Source organism: Strix aluco, chromosome 20 (assembly GCF_031877795.1).
Source record: "Strix aluco isolate bStrAlu1 chromosome 20, bStrAlu1.hap1, whole genome shotgun sequence".
NCBI lineage: Eukaryota > Metazoa > Chordata > Aves > Strigiformes > Strigidae > Strix > Strix aluco.
Genome location: NC_133950.1, coordinates 16462509 through 16481367, shown reverse-complemented (window position 1 = coordinate 16481367; position 18859 = coordinate 16462509). Strand labels below are relative to the sequence as shown.

Genomic DNA, 18859 nt, shown 5'->3' with positions numbered 1-18859 from the left:
ATGCATTAGCCAACTTGACAGCAATAGAAAAAATAACACTGACTTAACATGAACACCCATGAAAGCCAAGCATTCATCTCCAGCTGGGACCAAGACTTACTCCAGTCAGGCATCCCAGAAATAGCAGCAGCAACACAAAGGTAGAGTACTGCAGGCTAATGTTAGCCAGGCTACATCATTCATTTCTTCATTGTACCTTTCCCTAGGAGCTAGGAAATTTAGTTTATTTACAAAATTAGATCTTAATTTACATCTGGCCAATACATTTAACATTCTCACTTGGCCATTATAGTCAGTCTGCACCAGGTGAAAAACAACACAGGAATCTTAAGAGAGAGAGTTACATCCAAGACCCGCACATGGGAGCTTTACTACAGGGAATATGCACAAGTGTATGCAGATTCCCACAGATTTTTTTTAAAAAACAGAGTTCAGATTTTACAAAATTCACCAAAATTATTTGATAGCAAATTTAGTAACTGAGATATCTGCCACATGATGCGGTGAGTTTCAACCACAGCACCATAATTCATGATATGAAGGTTTCATATCAATGTTAAAAGCCTTAGGCTTAAGATCTTCTGAAGTAGGCCTCAATTTGTTCCAGGGTCTGTCCTTTTGTTTCAGGAACATAAAAGGCTGTAAAAGTTACATTGAGGCAGCAGAAGGCAGAGAAGAGCCAGAACGTGCCATAGGATGTTAAGAAACCCTGAGAGAGGGGAAACAACAAAAACCACGTTATTACAACAAAAACCGCATTATTACAGCTCACTACTGTACAACTACAGTTCTGTATTGCCAGAGAAGACTGGCTCAAGGCTCTCTCAGGAGCATACTTAATAAATTGCCCTATGAAAAGAAACTTCAGATTGTAATTTACGATGCTTACTACTAAATCATTAAATTCTTTGGTTACCAAGAAGGCCATAACCCAGTTTGTTAACACACAAGCACCACTCGATATGCCTCTAGCTTTAAGTGGGAAGATTTCAGATATCACCAGCCATGGAACAGGACCCCAGCCAAGGGCAAAACCTGCAATTACAAACAGAAAAGAATAAATGCAAGTACTCAGTAGACTGAATGATGCCCAAGTTAGTCAAGTAAGGGGGATGAAGTTTTCACTCTAGATTCTTGGACGATTCCAGTAAAACAGTACCTCTAACCAGAACGAAAGTAAGTTATTTTAGGGCAGCATCATAAATGCTAGCGCATTTTACATCAGATTAATAACAAAAATATTCTTGACAAGCAGAACTTCTTGCCATGAAGTCTCTGAAGTGGTAAGTTTAAAAACTGACCTTGTTTCTAACTGCTGCTGCCTTGTACCATCACAGAATTCAGTGTGGCTCAGACACTAACAAAGATTGTTTTTTCCATTAATGACTGTAAAGCAGTTTAACCTGAGCAATTACTACTTACTATTAGCACAAGGAGATATAAATTCATTTTCCAGAGAATTGGCTTAACTAAGCTGCTAGATCTATCACCAGGGCTGCGAACGCTCAGCCCAACTTTGCACTGTACACTGAAAAGGTCTGTCAAAGACATAACTCATTCCCCTTCATCAATAATCTGACAAAATGGAACAAAAGTGTCACATTCATCAGAAAGTCTGAGTTTTGTGCAATGGCTACTTAGAAGCCTGTTCCACTTACCAGCAACAAAGAGCCCTAGGCTCACTACTGCAAGCCAGGATATGCTGCTTTCTGTTCCTGGGGATGCTGAATTTAGAGCGAACCACACATCAGGATTTGATGAGTTGGTTTGATTTGGAAGGACCATTTTAAAGTAAAGCCCAAACAATGCCGTACTGAGAGCCATGATTATCCCTGTAAAGTAAGCAATAACTAAGTTGTCCTGGTTGCCACTTGGGTATTCTGAGAGGCAGAACATAGCTGGTCAGCCAAATGTAAGATATGCTGGCCCTCACAGAAGTGTTTCTTAAAAAGATAATGTTCTTGGAAATAAACACTGGCCTTGACAGGAGTGAAAGATGCTAGACAAACATTCTAAACACTAGCCAAACAATATAGTCTTGACAGCAGTCATTACTGTTGAGTGTGCAGCACAACAACTATATCAAACAGAATTAGTTTTACTTAGCACATTTACTTGTAAAGTTAAGATTTTTAGCTGGTGTAACTCAACACCACAATGCACCATGAAAGCAGCAGTAGCCACAGAGAAATTATTTTGAAATAGCCATTTGTTGACAACTTGGGTATGAGAATGTATCGTGACATTGAATCTTACTAAGCAGAAAAATCATCATAGTAGTAAGAACTGTCTCAGTGACAGCCATTTCAAAATAAAAACTGGCCTGGTGAGAAGACAAGAAGATAGCTATATGTAGTTTCAAGGGGTTCCCCCTACAATGTATATATAACATGATAGCTTCCTCTTAGGAGTTTAAGTCTATATTATGCCAAATTATAAATGTAAAGCAAACCACTTAAAAATGCATAAACTGCAATACTTAATTCCCCCAACAGTTAAGACACTTTTTGGTACTATATATAGTAATTTTTCTTACTGAACAAAATTCAGTAACATGTTTTACCAGATATGTAAAGCAGCACTTTTCGTCCAGTTTTATCTATGATAAGTGCAGCCACAGCAGTGAAACATACTTGTATGGAACCCACAACAACAGAAGCCATTCTGCTGTCCTGAAATAAAGTAAGAAGTAGGGAGAATTTGCTCTTTCAGGCTGATAAGAGGATCACTTAGCAAGCATTACAAATGCATTTTTTTCTTGAATCTGAAAGAAGACAAACTATGCCAGACAAATTAATGGTGGGGGAAGACAAGGGGGGGGGGGGAAGACACCACCAATTTACACAACATACTAGTCTCTTAATAAACTCTAAAACAAGCCAACTTATTCCTAGAGTTTCACTTTCTCTGAAACACTGCATTTGCAACTCTAATAAAAAAGATTTATATAGGAATATTACTATAATAGGAATTTCTGTCAGAGTATCAGACCAGCAAAACACAACATACTTCCCCTCCAAAAACCAGAACATTCAGGTATGCCAGACTAACACAGTCAAGAGGGTATCTAGAACCCAAACCAAAAAAAGCCCACTAAAACCCAAACCCTGTTATTTATGACACAGGCAGGATCATTATTGAGTCAGTTTATTACGTGTTTTAGACTTATTATAGCAGTGGCTAAGCTAAAACTATTATAGACATTTGTCAGTTTGGAAACACCCTGATTACCTTGAAGTTTGCATCTTCAAAGATAGTTTCTGCATAAAACATAACTGCATTAATGCCTGTTACTTGCTGGAAGAACATTAAAGACACACCAATAAGAAGTGGCCTGTAGATTGAGGGGTTCTTAAATTCAGAGAGATTCAGTCCCTGTTAAAAAGATTGAGCAATGATTTGGTGAAAAATTTCATCTTTCAAATCAAAGAACAAAACCACCAACAACAAAAAAACCTCCTCAGAATATTTCAACCTGTTCAAACTCTGTAAGTTTGCCATCCCACCCTTTAGCAAAACTAAGTGCCTTAGCAGTAAAAATGTTTACATTTGAAGTATCTGAGAACTCCAGAAAAGTATTTTTCCCCTTTTCTCAGTTTCTAGAGACAGAAATTGACAGTACTTTGTAGAGAAAGTTAACATGAATGAATCCACAGTTTGCAGAAACCAAACTTTAAATAAGACCTGCCTATTTAAGCACACATCTAATAAGAGGCTAAACGATGCTTTTAGAGATGCAAAAGAAAATGCATTCATACAACACAAACAATGGGAAATTAGTGTTAGAGGTGTTGAACAATCCCACAAAATTGCTAAATAAAGCAAAACACTAGATAGTTGTCACATAATTAACAAGATCAAGAGCCCAACTGCTACTCATGTACACTGATGGCAGCCAACAGTGACAGCAGTCGAGGCTGAAAGGTAGAGGAAAACGATTCAAAGAATCTCACTTGTTTTCTGAGTATCATTTGTATGAGGGAACAGGTTTGGACCACCATTTGTAGGAAAGGCTGTTAGCTAAGCTTTGGTAAAACCCTTTTAATTAAACTATATGCTTTCAGATGTCACTTCCATACAAAAAGTTTTTAAGAGTAAATCAGATTCTCATCACCTCTTCCTGAACACTAGCTTCAATCTGCGTACATTCCCATTCATGGTCCGCATGTGGTCCCCGCAGAAAGCGCAAAGCAGCTATGGCTTCTGAGCGTTTGTTCTGATTCAGCAGAAATCTCGGTGTTTCAGGCATGAAGGACATGAAAAATAGCATGATGCAGGATGGAAAAGAACACAACACTGCCAGCCAGCGCCATTTTAGTGTTAATCCTTGGTAACAAAAAGGAAAGAAAGAGAACTATGAACATCAATCAGCTGTACAGACAAAATAATATTTACTTCCAATTATTCAGTGTAGTTCTTTCATTACATGTACTAATACTTTTTTGTAACCTAGAGCCCTAACCCCAATACCTGCAACGTAGGCTCCCAGTATGCCAGTCACCACCATCAACTGAACGCAAGAGCCAAGCATACCACGGACTTTAGGATGAGATACTTCAGATATATACACCTAAAACACAGGAAGAAAACATGTAAAAATTACTTCTATCCGATTTTGGATCAAGGACTTGATAAGTGATTCATTTCTGAAAACACACAGACATATTTCCTAGCAACCCCCCTCCTTAAAAAAATGGAGGGGAAAAGTAACATCTCAGAAATGTATACTGGCATTATGAAAAACCACAGAAAAAAGGGAGGACCTAAGCCAGAAGAATGTTGATGCAGTATCAGAATCCCAAAGGTGAATAAACTTACATTAAGCCATATTCAACAAGAAACACATCATCGCAAAGCAGTCTAGAGCTTGGAAGGAACAGTCTTTGCCTAAACACGTAGCCCAAGCCACATATAAAACTGCTTGCAGTGAAAGTCTTCATGTTGAATTAAAAACTTATGAGTGCAAATTATTTCATTCTCCACGAAGTTCAAAATTGACAGCTCATCTCAACACAGACTGTATAAACAGCATGCCACCTCATCCAATACTTGGGATTGACTTAAAACTTTTCAGCTATTTTTTAATATATTGACCTCAAGTCAATACAGAATCACAGAATCACCCCTAGGTTGGAAAAGATCTTGAAGATCATCCAGTCCAACCATTAACCTAACACTGGCAGTTCCCAACTCCACCAGATCCCTCAGCGCTGGGTCAACCCGACTCTTCAACCCCTCCAGGGATGGGGACTCCACCCACCACCTCCCTGGGCAGCCCATTCCAACGCCCAACAACCCCTTCTGGAAATAAATACTTCCTAATAGCCAGTCTAACCCTGCCCTGGAGCAGCTTGAGGCCATTCCCTCTTGTCCTGTTGCTTATTACTTGGAAGAGACTCATCCCCAGCTCTCTGCAACCTCCTTTCAGGTAGTTGTAGAGGGCGATGAGGTCTCCCCTCGAGACAGTTTAGCTGTATACATAACAAAGAAATCCCTCTTACTTATACATACAATTATTTCTAAAGTTACAGTTCTTAATTCTTCTGGAAGGAAAATAAGTAATCTTTATTTCAAGAATAATTTACAGCTACAAAAACTTGGTGTTACATATGACACGCTCCTCCCTCATCGCTGCAGTCACATAGATCTTTTACTGTTGGCTGTGGGTTAAGGCCTTTACATACGGGAACTTACAGCTCAGTTCCGTGAAACAAAGAGAAAACAGTCATTTGTAAAGCAGATAGAATTCCTCCAAAGACATTAACACAACAAACTAAGCAACCAAGCTTCCAACAACAACAAAAGTTGAACAAGATTATCATTTAGACCCTACCACTCTGAATCTTTTTCAGATTTTATTTTTATAACTATCTAGACTGACAAAGAACAAGCATTTATTCCGTACTTCATTACTTCTTATCCTTTGATTTCTAGTTTGCATCTCACTTCAAAAGCTAGAAATGCTGGAACCATCAGAAAATAAACAAACTTGAATTCTAGATGGTTTATTTCACACTACTACCTATTCAGCTAGACCCCAAAAGGTCAAATAATACCAGAGAAGACAGACAACAACAGAATGAATTATCTCTATTTCCTACTGCACATATATTCCCGAATGCATGGGAAAAGCTAATATTCAGAAGGTAACAGTTAAATGGAATCAGAAGGCACTACTTGGCATTACTCCAGGATGACTGAGCAGCCATAGCTTATTTGCAAAACCGAGAAGTTTGGTGAAATACAAGACTATTAGAAGCATCTGGTAATAAGAAAAAAAAAAAAACCACACAACCCTCCCCTAATGTTATATATGAGGAATTTGAAGAGATAAATATTACCAGACTACAGCAGAACACAAACAGAAACAATCAAATAAAGGACTAATAATCTTAAAGATCACATCACTGTATCAGGAATGCACAGTACAGAAGCGTCACTAGAAGAAACAAAATTTGTTTTATTTATATTTTCTTCATGATTAAAAACAAGCAAAATATGATTCTACAAAAATCAGTTCCTTCCAAATCTGCAAACTACCTTAGCTACAGTTATTCGGTTAACTTCACCCAAGCCTTCTATAATACTGCTATGGAAAAAGAAACAAAAACCCCACAGACAAAAAAAGCAACCAACACATGCACACACCCCCAGAAAAACATCTTACTTACCGGAACAACAAGTGAAGTAATTCCACTGGCTAAGCCTGTCAGCATTCGTCCAAAATAAAGCATCCAAACGTTCTGAGCAGATATAATAACTATATATCCAAAAACATATGGTACTGAACACAGCATTAGACTCAGCTTTCTCCCAACTTTATCCACAAGGTAGCCTCCTAGTATTCCTCCGGCAGCAGCTCCTAATGTTACTACTGACTTCAAAAAACAAGTGAAAAAAAAAATTATACGTATATAGGAATAAATATAAGAACAAATAACAGACAGCAATTTCTTTTAAAATCTTGAAAAGTAAATAGCAGCTTCTAAAAAAATAGGCAAGAGTATGCAGATGTTTTGAAAACCAAAACATTTTCTTAATCAAAACATAGTCAACTACCATTGAACAGGAAGTGATTTTCATATTGCATGCTCTTTCAGTGAAGAAAAAAAAAAAAACAGCAGTAACTGTTTCTTAAACTGTCTAGAAAGCTGTCCCATTACAAACAGGTCTTTCAAACTGTTTTAAAGCCCTAAACAATTTCTTATCTTGACTAACCTGAAGTTCAACCTGCATCCCAAATGCAAATATTCCCCATGCTGATCGACTGCACTAATTTATTGAAAAGTTTATTTTCTGTTGTTCCTTAACAGGTTCAACTGAGAAACATGAGAATGGTAAGAAGACATTTTAGCACCAAAAATGAGTCCAAATAATAGGCCCGCTTCTTAATACGCTGAGAGTTATCAGAGCATAACAGTGCTGTTACTAAGGAAAAATTCGAATCAATCACTGATTTTTTTTAAAAAAATGGATTTCATTATTAAGATATGCATTTACCCTCGTTCTTAAGAGGGGTGAGACCCCATCCTGTAAGCAGCACCTTCACGACCTATGCTTTCAAATGAAATCACATAATGGTAATGCATCCTAGAGCCTTACCCCAAACCACGAGGCTTGATTGCTGTCCAATCTTAATTCAGGATCGCTGATCTTCCTCAGCTCCGGAATAACAGGTGAGCTATAGCCTAGTACGAAGCCAAAGCTCAGCGGCCCCAGGACAGCGGCGAACGTGGCCAGGTACAACTTCTCGTTCCGCACTCTGAGGCAGAAGAGGCCGACAAGGATCACGCCGCCCCCACCTCCCGCTTCCGACCCCTCACAAGGGCCGGTAACGCGCGGGCGGGCCTGGCAGCGGGCCCGACCCTGAGGCCGCCTCCGCCGCACCGTCCCCGCGCTCACCTGCGGTTGGAGCCCGGCGCGGGGCCGCCCAGCAGGTAGCGAGACTCCTCTGCCGCCATGTCCCACCCGCGGGCAGCGCCTCAGCGCGGCCCGGCCCTTCCCCACCGGCGGCGCCGCCAGCTACGCGCCTGGCCGCGGCCTCCGTCCAGGCGGCACGGGCAGCGGCACGGGACCGGCACAGGCAGGGGGCCCGGCTCTAGAGCGCGGGCTCTAACGCCGCCCCCCAGCACCTGCGGCCGGGCGGAAGCGGCCGGCGCCCGCAGCGGAGTGATGACGTCCAGCGGCGCGCCGGAAACCGCCTGGGCACGGCGGGCAGCGGGGTCCGGGAGCGCCTTTCCCCCCCGGTGCCGGCCGGTTTGCCCGGCGCAGGGGCCGCGGCGCTCGCCCCGCCCCGCCCCTCCCCTCCCGCGCCGGGCGCGGCCGAGGCGCCTGGTCCCGCCTGAGGGCCGCCTCCTGCCGCCTCCTCCCGCGGGGGCCCGCGGAAGCGCCGGGAGCCCGTCCCGCCGCGGGCGCGATGGCCGCGGGGCAGCCCCGGCCCGAGCCGGGCTCGGGGGGGCCGCGCTCGCCGCGGCGGCTGCCCGCCGGGGGCCGTTCCGCGCCGGGACCGTGCCTGAGGTGAGCGCCGCGGGACTCGGGCGAGCGGCGCGGAGCTGTCGGCGGCGGCGGCGCTGGGAGTCTCCGGTCCTCGCCGCGCCCGTCGCGTGCGGAGGTACATGGGAGCGGGCGGGGGAAGGGCTGGGCCGAGCCGGGGACACCGCGGAGAGCCGAGTCCCGAGCGCCGGCCCGGGGCGCGCAGCAGCCCCCGCGGTCCGCGCAGCTCCGCGTAGCGAGTACGGCAGGCGCTTAGAGCTCACCTGTTCTTTGTTCGTAGGGAGCCTGTTAGACATTTTTGTTTCTTTTAAAGAGAACACCTGCCTGTTAGAACAGCCCGGGTGTTCACTGCCCTCGGTGCTGAGGAGAGCTGGTAAGTGCTGTCAGCGGTGGAAGCTGCTGTATGAACCTGTGACTTGGTAGGAGGAGCTGCTTCCGTGCATTTGATGCCAGTACCTTCGTCTGTTTGAGCAACAACTGCCCGCCACCTGCAGCCCTTTGCAGCCAAGGCTGTACGGCTCTGTCCTGCCGTGTCACCTTCAGAGGTGTTCTCCAAGATCTTACCCTGTGAAGGCAAATAAACAGGTTATTGACTCCCACTCAGATTCCTCAATTCTTTGGGTGTGGGAGCTTCCATGAATTAAATTCAGCCAGGTGTCTAATGCACGGACTTAGATCTTCCAGAGAAAGTAAATAAATATGGCTTTTTAACTGTTTGCCCGATGTTTATCTTGTTAATCACTTGTCCAAGCTTATTGTAGGAACTTGAGATGCTGCAGGATAGTATAAATGCATAGAGATTGCATAGTTCAGGAGGTAGTATTTCTAACCTTCAATTTCAGAGTTAATTTTTTTTCACTGGAGATAAACTGAGAAAATAGGAAAAAAACCCCAGGAATTTAAAAAAAAAAAGTTTGGGTCAAAACACTGCAAACATGTCAAAACTGATTACTAGACCAGCACAATCTACAGTCTTTACATGAGCCAAACAGAAAGATGGCTAACATATCCTTCAACACAATTTTTCAGACATCTCTCTGTATCTTCTTTAAAAAAAACCTACAGTAACCTTCTTTGTGTTTAAAATTGTTCAGGACAAAAGTACGAGTAAGTTCTGACAGTAACTACTTTATCACTCTGTTTATATGCTTTGGTTTATTCCCTTTATCAGTATATTCCATGAGTAAACTATAAGACAGTGTTTATTTGCTGTAATAGGTTTAAAACTTTTAACTAACCCTTACCTTATTGGATTCAGAATTTTAAAGTGTTAACCTAGAACAAGAAAGATGTTAACACTCATAACGAATGCTAACATTCACTAGCTCCATACAATTCACTTAAGTCTGATGCGGGTCAAATGATAGTTCAAAGTGCATGTAAATGCTTAGTCCTAACCTAATGAATATTTTAAAATGCGTTTGGTCACTTCAGTCTATGTGTTAACATTTGGAATACTGATGTACCAGTAATAAAGATGTGATGCTTACCTTGTTTTCTGAACGGAACTAATACAGTATTTTGATGTATCACAGGTAAATTTTTCCATAACCTTATGGAGAAAAAGGACTTTGAAGCATGGCTTGATAACATTTCTATTACATTTCTTTCTCTGACGGACTTGCAGAAAAATGAAACTCTGGATCACCTGATTAGCTTGAGTGGAGCAGTCCAGCTCAGGCACCTCTCCAATAATCTAGAGATTCTCCTCAAGAGGGACTTCCTCAAACTTCTTCCATTGGAACTTAGTTTTTATCTGTTAAAATGGCTTGATCCTCAGACCTTACTCACATGTTGCCTCGTCTCTAAGCAGTGGAATAAGGTTATAAGTGCCTGTACAGAGGTGTGGCAGACTGCATGTAAGAATTTGGGTTGGCAAATAGATGACTCTGTTCAGGATCCTCTGCATTGGAAGAAGGTTTACCTAAAGGCTATTTTAAGGATGAAGCAACTGAAGGACCACGAAGCCTTTGAGACATCCTCTTTAATTGGACACAGTGCCAGAGTATATGCACTTTACTATAAAGATGGACTTCTGTGTACAGGTAGGAAGAACAGAAAACTTAGAGTCTTACAATTCTTTGTTTTCTCCCCCTGCCCATGATTAATGACAATTTGCTTCTCCTTTACCAGATTATTTTCATAGTGCTAATGCAGTTTAAGATGATTCAAAATTACTTTTTTTTTCAATTTCTGAAACACATGGCACACTAATAAAGTCATTAGTCACTTTTAATAGGAAAACAAGGAGACCGGTTTCTTTGTTGGTTAAAAAAAACAAACAGTAACAGGAGGTATCATGCTTCAGATTAGTAAACCCATTGGAGAAGTACAGACATGTTAATTATCCCTTCCAGTTAAAGGGACCTTGTTTGGGCTATGTGATCCCTGCAGTCTCCCAGGTGTGGCAGAACAAGTCTGTCTTGAAACAAGACAATTTCTCAGATACAGTCTGTATGCACTTTCAGCTCTTAACATAAGTGCTCGTATGAAGACCTGTAAACTAGATTTAACTGCTACTAGTCTGACTTGCACATTGTAATGATAATTTCAACTTCCTCCCTGGAGACTGCAAATTTCAAGATTTCAGTTTGAACTTAAAAATACAGCCAGAACAAATACAAAACCTTAAGTATGAAATAGTAACAAAGCTACAATAAACTGCTGTCAGAGCATATTCCAAGGATTTCCTAATCACTTGAGATGAAAATGTTACAGAATAAGTTGGGAGTACTGACTAAGTACTCCCACATTTGTTGGTATGTTAAGATGGTTACTAGAAACCAAGAACTAGACTCTAGCCAGTCTTTCACTTCCCTGCTCAGCAGAGAATGTAAATAGACAGGAAGCAGCATTGTAAGGGTCCAGGGTTTTATTCTGCTCTCCAAAGCCAGCAGTCTGGACTTACTGTTGGTAAAAAGAAACTTTGGGGAGAGAAAGGAAACTGGCAGGTGATCGGGCCCGCTATTCATCTGCTGTCTTTCCAGATTTGGTGGACTCCTTTCCTACCCAAAACAAACTAAAGCTTGCAGTATAGTCAGTGGCTCTGCAAACCTGGGAGTGATGTATCATGTAAAATTTCTATGCATTGTTTCAGTAGCCAATCAGAGGCAGTGCTGGAATCTGTGAAAGGTGCTAAAAGGATATGAGGAAACTGGAAGGCCAGACATTGAATAGCTTTAATTAACATGAAAACAAGAGGCTTTGTTGTAGTGCTGGGACTTAAAACTAGGGCTTATTCCCCATTCAAGCAGCTTGAAAGTACTATTTAATGAAAAAAAGTTCAACAAGGAGAAATACAAAGCCCTGCACCTGAGGAGGAACAACTCCACGGCACCGGTATATGCTGAGGGCCATCCAGCTGGAAAGCAGCTTGGCAGAAAAGGACCTGGGGGTCCTGGTGGACACCAAGTTGAACATGAGCCAAGCCACTAATGTGCCCTTGCGAAGACGACGACTAACAGTATCCTCAGCTGCTTTAGGAGGAGTGTTGCCAGTAGGTTGCAGGAAGTGCTCCTTGCCCTCCACTCAGCACTGGTGAGGCCACACCTGGAGTGCTGTGTCCAGTTCTGGGCTCCTCGGTACAGGAGAGACGTGGACACTGGAGAGTCCAGCAAAGGGCCATGAAGATGATAAAGGGACTGGAGCATCATCTCTTGTGTGAAGAAATTCTGAGAGAGCTGGGACTTTTTATCCTAAAGAAGAGAGGGCTCAGGGAGGATCTTATCAATGTACATAAATACCTGAAGTGAGGTGGCACAGAAGGTGGAGCCAGGCTCTTTTCAGTGGTGCCCAGTGACAGGACAAGAGTCAGTGGACACAAACTGAAACACAGGAGGTTCCTTCTAAAACACTTTTTTACTGTGAGAGCGACTGAGCACAGGTTGCCCAGGCAGACTGTGGAGTGTCCATCCTTGGGACATACTCAAAAGCCATCTGGTGATGGTCCTGGGCAACGGGCTCTATGTGGCACTGCTTGAGTTAGGGGGGTTGGAAGAGTTGACCTTCAGAGGTCCCTTACAACCATAAACATTCAGTGATTCCATGAAAATACTATGTTTAAGACAAATATGGAAGGCAAGTATAGGACTGGAAATATTATTTACTCTTTGCTTCCAATTACCCTGTTCTTTTATATTCTAGGATCAGATGATTTGTCTGCAAAACTGTGGGATGTAAGCACAGGTCAGTGCATATATGGTATCCAGACACACACTTGTGCTGCAGTGAAGTTTGATGAACAAAAGCTTGTAACAGGATCTTTTGATAATACAGTAGCCTGTTGGGAATGGAGCTCTGGGTCAAAGACACAACATTTTAGAGGACATACTGGTGCAGGTATGTTGAACTTTTCAATTTGTAATTTTACCAGTCAAGTAACATATATCATCATCAAAGAAATTATAATTTAAGTTAGCTCTTTGCACTATAGCTTTTTTATTTTTAGGCTCTGTCCCATGTCACCTTTTGAGGAGGAGGAGGAGAGCGGCCAGAACAGATCTAGATCTGTCTGCCTTTGAATGCCAAAGCTTAGCCATGTAGTGTTTTGCAGTTGCATGGAAATAATACTAAATGCCATGGTTATTCAGTACTTTCGAGTAGCTATTTACTATCAGAAAGATGCAAAGCCTAGGCAGCAGGGAGCACATGGCAATAGCAGTTCTTTATATCCCTAGACTGGAGATGGGCTTACAGCAAAAAGCACAATAGGACCTGAGAATCTGTATTTGCATTTCCCTCGTAATTAACTTCTCTGTCCTCTACTGCAGAATATCCTCAACTCAGCTGTAGGTCTGTTCCCCTATGAGTAATGAGATATATCAAATGTACTTATTCTGCTGGAATTGACTTAATAGAACTCTTAAAATAGGAACTAGCTTAAGTTACGCTTTGCCATAATCCAACCATAAAGGAACCACTGATGTACATGCTCTTAATTTGGACAAAAATAAGTAATTTTGGAATGTAAACCTAGGAATCCAGAGCAACAATTCACATACACAGTTCAAGAACAACAGTTAAAGCTCTAGTAGCATTTGAATTTAAAGGCTACTAAATTCATATAGAGGCTACTAGTAGTTAGTGTCTCACAGAAAAATGCGTGCATAGAAACTGGTATATTCCTGATTTAGTACCCTCTTTGCTTGTAGTTTTTAGTGTGGATTACAATGATGACCTTGATATTCTGGTCAGTGGCTCTGCAGACTTCACTGTGAAAGTATGGGCCTTATCAACAGGAACGTGCCTGAATACCCTTACTGGACACACAGAATGGGTCACCAAGGTGGGAACACTGATTTTTAATTAATCTTGCAAAACACTTACTTGCAATAACTTTGTAATGTGTTCTAAATGCCTATTTCCTAATCTTAACCCTGCACCTAGGTGTAGAATCTGGAGAACATCAGGAAATACTGCAAAATAACATTTCAGCAGAAAAAAATACTTGAAGAAGCTATAATTAAACCTTTTAGACCATTGAAGATATTTCTAATCCAAAGCAGCTGGAATAATATTAGGAATCAGTGTCTGATTCAAAGACTGAATAAAAACAATGGTTCTGAAAGAAACCTACTTTAAAAATTATACAGAAAAACTAATGATCTTGATAACCAAAATTTGAGCATGAAAAGTGTTCTGAAATCAAGGAACAGTATTTTTCTTCTGAGTATTTCAGAACTTGGAAGGTCAGGAGGTGATTGTAGAAGTGAAGTACATATATTTGCTTATTAATACAGGTTGTCAATGAAATGAAAAATGCAGATGAAACTTTGGTTATTTAACAGCATCAACATAAATCATTACATCCTTCAATTACAGGTAGTTTTGCAGAAGTGCAAAGTCAAATCTCTTATGCATAGTCCTGGGGATTATATTCTTCTAAGCGCAGATAAGTATGAAATCAAGGTATGTACCATATATCATACATATATCATTTCAATGCCCAGGGAAATAAAATGCTTGAGTGCTTTTCTGAAGTTTACAAATAATATAAGACTTTATCTTCTCCCATATTCCCTGCTTGTTGCATACAAGACATGCAGCTCTTTGGAAGCTAATTTTTCAATGCTTTCCTTCATGTTTAAATAGTAGCTCTGCATGAATGGTAATGGAAAAAAGTAAGTGCTTTCAGTGCATGCCTAACGTGCTAACTTGACAGCGAAGCACTTAACTGCAAGTACTGTTACTGTTGGGGACTTTTGGGTTAGAGAGTGCTGTAAATAGTTTGGGGCTATGGAAGTGCCTGAAACACTTATACGTTTCTGTCCAATCTGTTTTTTTGTTGTTGTTCTTTAAAGCATTCAATTTTCACTGTGATTTTTTAGGCTAGAAACAATACTATAAGACAAATCACTTACAGAATTGATGTTCCTACCTAAAGGAGATAAATATTTCTGAAAAACCATGCACACATTACCTGATGCTTAAAGAGAGACTGTGAAGCTTGCTCTATTTGTGCAACAGTTTATAATGTGAATGTTTTATGGTCTTAAACTGTGTTTTAATTGTAGATTTGGCCTATTGGAAGGGAAATAAACTGCAAGTGCTTAAAAACACTGTCGGTTTCTGAAGATCGCAGCATCTCCCTACAACCCAGACTGCACTTTGATGGTAAATACATAGTGTGCAGTTCAGCACTAGGATTATACCAGTGGGACTTTGCCAGCTATGATATTCTCAGGTAAATCTTTCAGTTTAAGTCTTCTTTAAATAAGTAAGAAGTAGAACATACTAGTTTTAATAACTTCCTTTAGATGTAGACAAAAAGAATCTTGATAAAAATTCTGTAAACTAGCTTACTTTACGCATATTGCCAGGTTTAATTATAATTTATCATCTATTAATACAAATCATTTGATTGCTGTTTTGGTTTCTGGCCACAGGCTAGTCTTCTTTCATATTTTCATTCCATAAGCTGGAGAGTTTCCATATAGACTTACATCAGACTGCAGTGTTGTAGTAGTTAATGTGAAACTGTAGTGGCTGGAAGTTAATGTTGCCATGGAGACTGCTCTACAGAGAACCAGGTGGCCATTTCTGGGGGTCCTTTGATGGGACAACAAATTAAAATACTTTTTCCTTACAGCACTACTGATCTGTCATGCTCTATAATGCTGTGGAATGATAGTAAAATCTATCAGACTGCAGTAGGGGATCAAACAGTATGGCATTCTGTTTCCATAAAAAGAACAAGGCTGTATCTGTTAGAAATGGTGGCATCAATGATTGTAACTTATTAAAGAAAAAATTGCATTTTAGAACTGTTAGCAGACACTTAACTGAAATGGCCCAACTAGTTGTAGAGTATCTACCATAGGAAGATTACTCCAAAAGAAGTGCTTATCAGTAAGAATAACTGAGTAACTTCACCTCTTAGTTTACCCTCCCATCTTTCAAAAGGAAAAGATGTTCTCTTACTGCTGAGAATGGATTTTCATCTCCATACATTTTTGTGCCTCAGTTCTGTGCTTTATGTAATGCTATGATCAAATGCTCAGTCAGTTGTGGAACACTTACTCTCTTCAGTTTCTATTCCAAGTTTTATTTATTAAGGCAAAAATATCCTTAAAGGTGTAGGGGAACTAACAAATACTTTTTATTTCTCCCTGAGGTGAAAATGTTTAACTTAGGCTAAGCATCAGTAGAACAGCATTCTGTTAAGGACCAATCTTGAATGATTTATCTTCTTACCACAAGAAGGCATTTCTGTTTTATTTCTGGCTTTTAAAAGTGGTGAAAAGAATAATAAGAGGTTCTACCTCTTAATTTAAAGATATTGAGGCATGAAATCCCTATGAAAACTTACTGTAAAGCACAAGTACATTTGCTCTTTTGTGCATATCTGGAAACAAGACCTTTTTTTTTTTTTTCCTTGTGCTGTGCAGAATCCCTTTCAAATCCTAACCTTTACTCACATTCGGAAGGATCCATCCTGAATACACAAAGCCAGAACTGAAACTGCAGGCCTGACTACAGCTAAGGGTTCAGTTGCTTAATTTGAAAAATTTGTATCCAGTTCTAAGTCCTTCCAGAATTACGAGTTTAGACACTTATTTTCTACAGACACATATGGATTTGTTTTAGTAATGCAGGTTCATGACTATATCATTACACTGTTTCTAACAATGTTGTCTTGTCTTCTAGGGTTATCAAACCTCCTGACTTCTCAAATGTGTCCTTGCTGGGCTTTGGAGAGATATTTGCTCTACTGTTTGATAACAGATACCTGTATATAATGGACTTGAGGACAGAAAAACTGATAAGCCGTTGGCCTCTACCAGAGTACAGAAAGTCAAAGAGAGGTTCAAGCTTTTTGGCTGGTGAAATGTCTTGGTTAAACGGACTAAATGGCCAAAATGATATGGGCTTGGTTTTTGCTACCAGTATGCCAGACCATAGTATCCATATGGTGTTATGGAAGGAACATGGCTGAAAAGCTCACATATGCAGAATCTTCAGGAATATATGGACTATCAGCAGCGTGTCCATAAAATGAGACTTTGCATGAACCAAAGTTGCACACCTAATGGTATCATCATGCAATGCACAATCATTTACTTTTATTTGGGCATTTGGGAATGGGTTGTTTTGGACATAATGCAATACAGCATGCTAACAGTATTCACCACAAAATTTTGTCTGTACTCATGTTTAAGCATACCTATTTGGGCTCCGAAGCATAGCTTGTAACGTTTAAACCGTTCAAATCCACCATCAAGTCTGAAATGAAGTAGTGCTTGACCTGACTTCTGACTTAGTTTTTGTCGTTGAAACGGAAGGTGAAGCTACTGTTTTAGAACCACAGGCTTTTGTACATCTAACAGCAAATACTGGTTACAGTGCATGGCTGCATAACTCAAATGAGAAGACAGCAAACCCTTTCTCTCTCCAGTATCATTCTCTTAAAAATATTTTTTTCTTACGATAGCTTTAATTACTTAGCCTTTGAAATAATCAAATGAGTCCTTTAACTAGGATCAGATGCTAACAATAATAATTTGTTTAAGTTTGGGAACATGTCAGTATGAACTCTCCTCAGCGAGAATGAGGCAACTTTTCATCTATCTGATAGAGCTTACCATCGCAATTAACCTTAGAAACCTCTGACAGTATTCATCATAGTTGCTGATGGTAACTCAGAATGGCTTGATCAGTATTTTATAGTCCATATTTCCTATCGTTTGTGTGAGAATGTAACTTAGTTCACAGGTAGGTAGAAATACAATGAATGGGAAGATGATGATCAGTCTCTACAGAAAGAGTCACTCTTATACTGAATGATGTCTAGCAGCCATTCACTTTTTCCAAAAGCTGCAGTTGCTACATCTAGATTTGGAAAGCAGGGACAAATAACAGTGAGAATGCCACAAGGGGGGGGGGGGGGGGGGGGGGATCAAAAGTCTGAAGAAAAGCATAAGAGTAGAAAAAGGTCTTTTGCTTATCATAGGAGACCTGATGTACATGTGAGTTAACTCTTGAGTAACAAATACCTATTCACATACTTTTGTGGTATTTGACATGTATTTAAAAGCTGTATCTAATGACATCACATGCTTTAGAAATGCTTTAGGTTGGTTTCCCCTCCTCCCTTATAATAAAATCTCCCCTTAATGTCTTTTTTTTTTTTTTAAACACAACTTGAAGACATGAGTTTTCATGAAGATTGGCTGAAAAGATAAACCTGCCTAGCATTACTATTGTTAGTATGTTGGGTTTTTTTCTTCCCACTATCCAAGGAGACATAATTTCATACTTAGTACTGAATGAAGGCCGAGGTTCCCAAATGCATGCGGTATGAATTACACCAATGGAAGGGGAGTTTTCATGGGCAAGAATCAGTATTTGAGTGATGTGGGAGGAACCACATTAAGTCACAGTGGAGCAGTGTCTCTTGAATACAAGGCTAGAGTCTTAAGTACTCGGTTTTCCACCTTTATTCACACAAACTTACTTTGAAAATGTGTTTGTAGTCAGGGATTTTATCAACTGGAAGCCAAATTCACAGCTCTTGATTCAAACCACACTGGGGCATAAATGATGATCTCTTAGAGCTTTTGTTGTCTCACTCAAAAGTGAAAAAAACTTACATGAAACAGAAAGCTTTCAGTAACTTGTCTTGAAACAGAGTTCTCATCATTCTTAATGTGGGAGTAACTATACTGTGTATGATCTGTGCAATAACTCAGCTTACTCTAAAGGAGCCATGTGATGATGGGCCACCTATAAAACACTGCATTAACTTTGAAAGATTACTTTACAGCAGGAATTTAGACAGGAACATGCCAGAAATGTCCTTGTACCCAAATCAGTGAAATATGGAGTAAATACTTGGACTGCAAGATGAGTGGAAAACGGGCTGGCCTGC

General features: G+C 40.6%; 2 protein-coding genes across 12 annotated transcripts; one reads left to right on the top strand and one right to left on the bottom strand.

Moving 5' to 3' along the window:
- Positions 1 to 203: 203 nt before the first annotated feature.
- Positions 204 to 8879, bottom strand: SLC2A8 (solute carrier family 2 member 8). 8 transcript variants are annotated; one of them, XM_074846297.1, is made up of 10 exons: positions 7903 to 8162; positions 7603 to 7762; positions 6672 to 6878; positions 4471 to 4570; positions 4115 to 4326; positions 3232 to 3375; positions 2564 to 2672; positions 1659 to 1832; positions 890 to 1035; positions 204 to 709 (listed from the first exon to the last, which is right to left on the bottom strand). In XM_074846297.1, exons 1-10 carry the CDS (start codon positions 7959 to 7961, stop codon positions 572 to 574), a joined length of 1449 nt encoding a protein of 482 aa, XP_074702398.1. In that variant the 5' UTR covers positions 7962 to 8162; the 3' UTR covers positions 204 to 571. The 8 variants fall into 8 exon arrangements, with proteins under 8 accessions (XP_074702398.1, XP_074702399.1, XP_074702401.1 ...); XM_074846298.1 differs by having other exon boundaries at positions 917 to 1035; XM_074846300.1 differs by lacking the exon at positions 7903 to 8162 and adding an exon at positions 8757 to 8879 and having other exon boundaries at positions 204 to 1035.
- FBXW2 (F-box and WD repeat domain containing 2) lies at positions 8196 to 18109 on the top strand. Of its 4 annotated transcripts, none has more exons than XM_074846283.1 (7): positions 8196 to 8611; positions 10029 to 10538; positions 12637 to 12831; positions 13626 to 13777; positions 14314 to 14400; positions 15006 to 15175; positions 16639 to 18109. In XM_074846283.1, the coding sequence occupies exons 2-7, from the start codon at positions 10049 to 10051 to the stop codon at positions 16925 to 16927; spliced, it is 1383 nt and encodes a 460-aa protein (XP_074702384.1). In that variant the 5' UTR covers positions 8196 to 8611; positions 10029 to 10048; the 3' UTR covers positions 16928 to 18109. The 4 variants fall into 4 exon arrangements, with proteins under 4 accessions (XP_074702384.1, XP_074702382.1, XP_074702383.1 ...); XM_074846281.1 differs by lacking the exon at positions 8196 to 8611 and adding an exon at positions 8787 to 8866 and having other exon boundaries at positions 13644 to 13777; XM_074846282.1 differs by lacking the exon at positions 8196 to 8611 and adding an exon at positions 8819 to 8866.
- Positions 18110 to 18859: the final 750 nt, after the last annotated feature.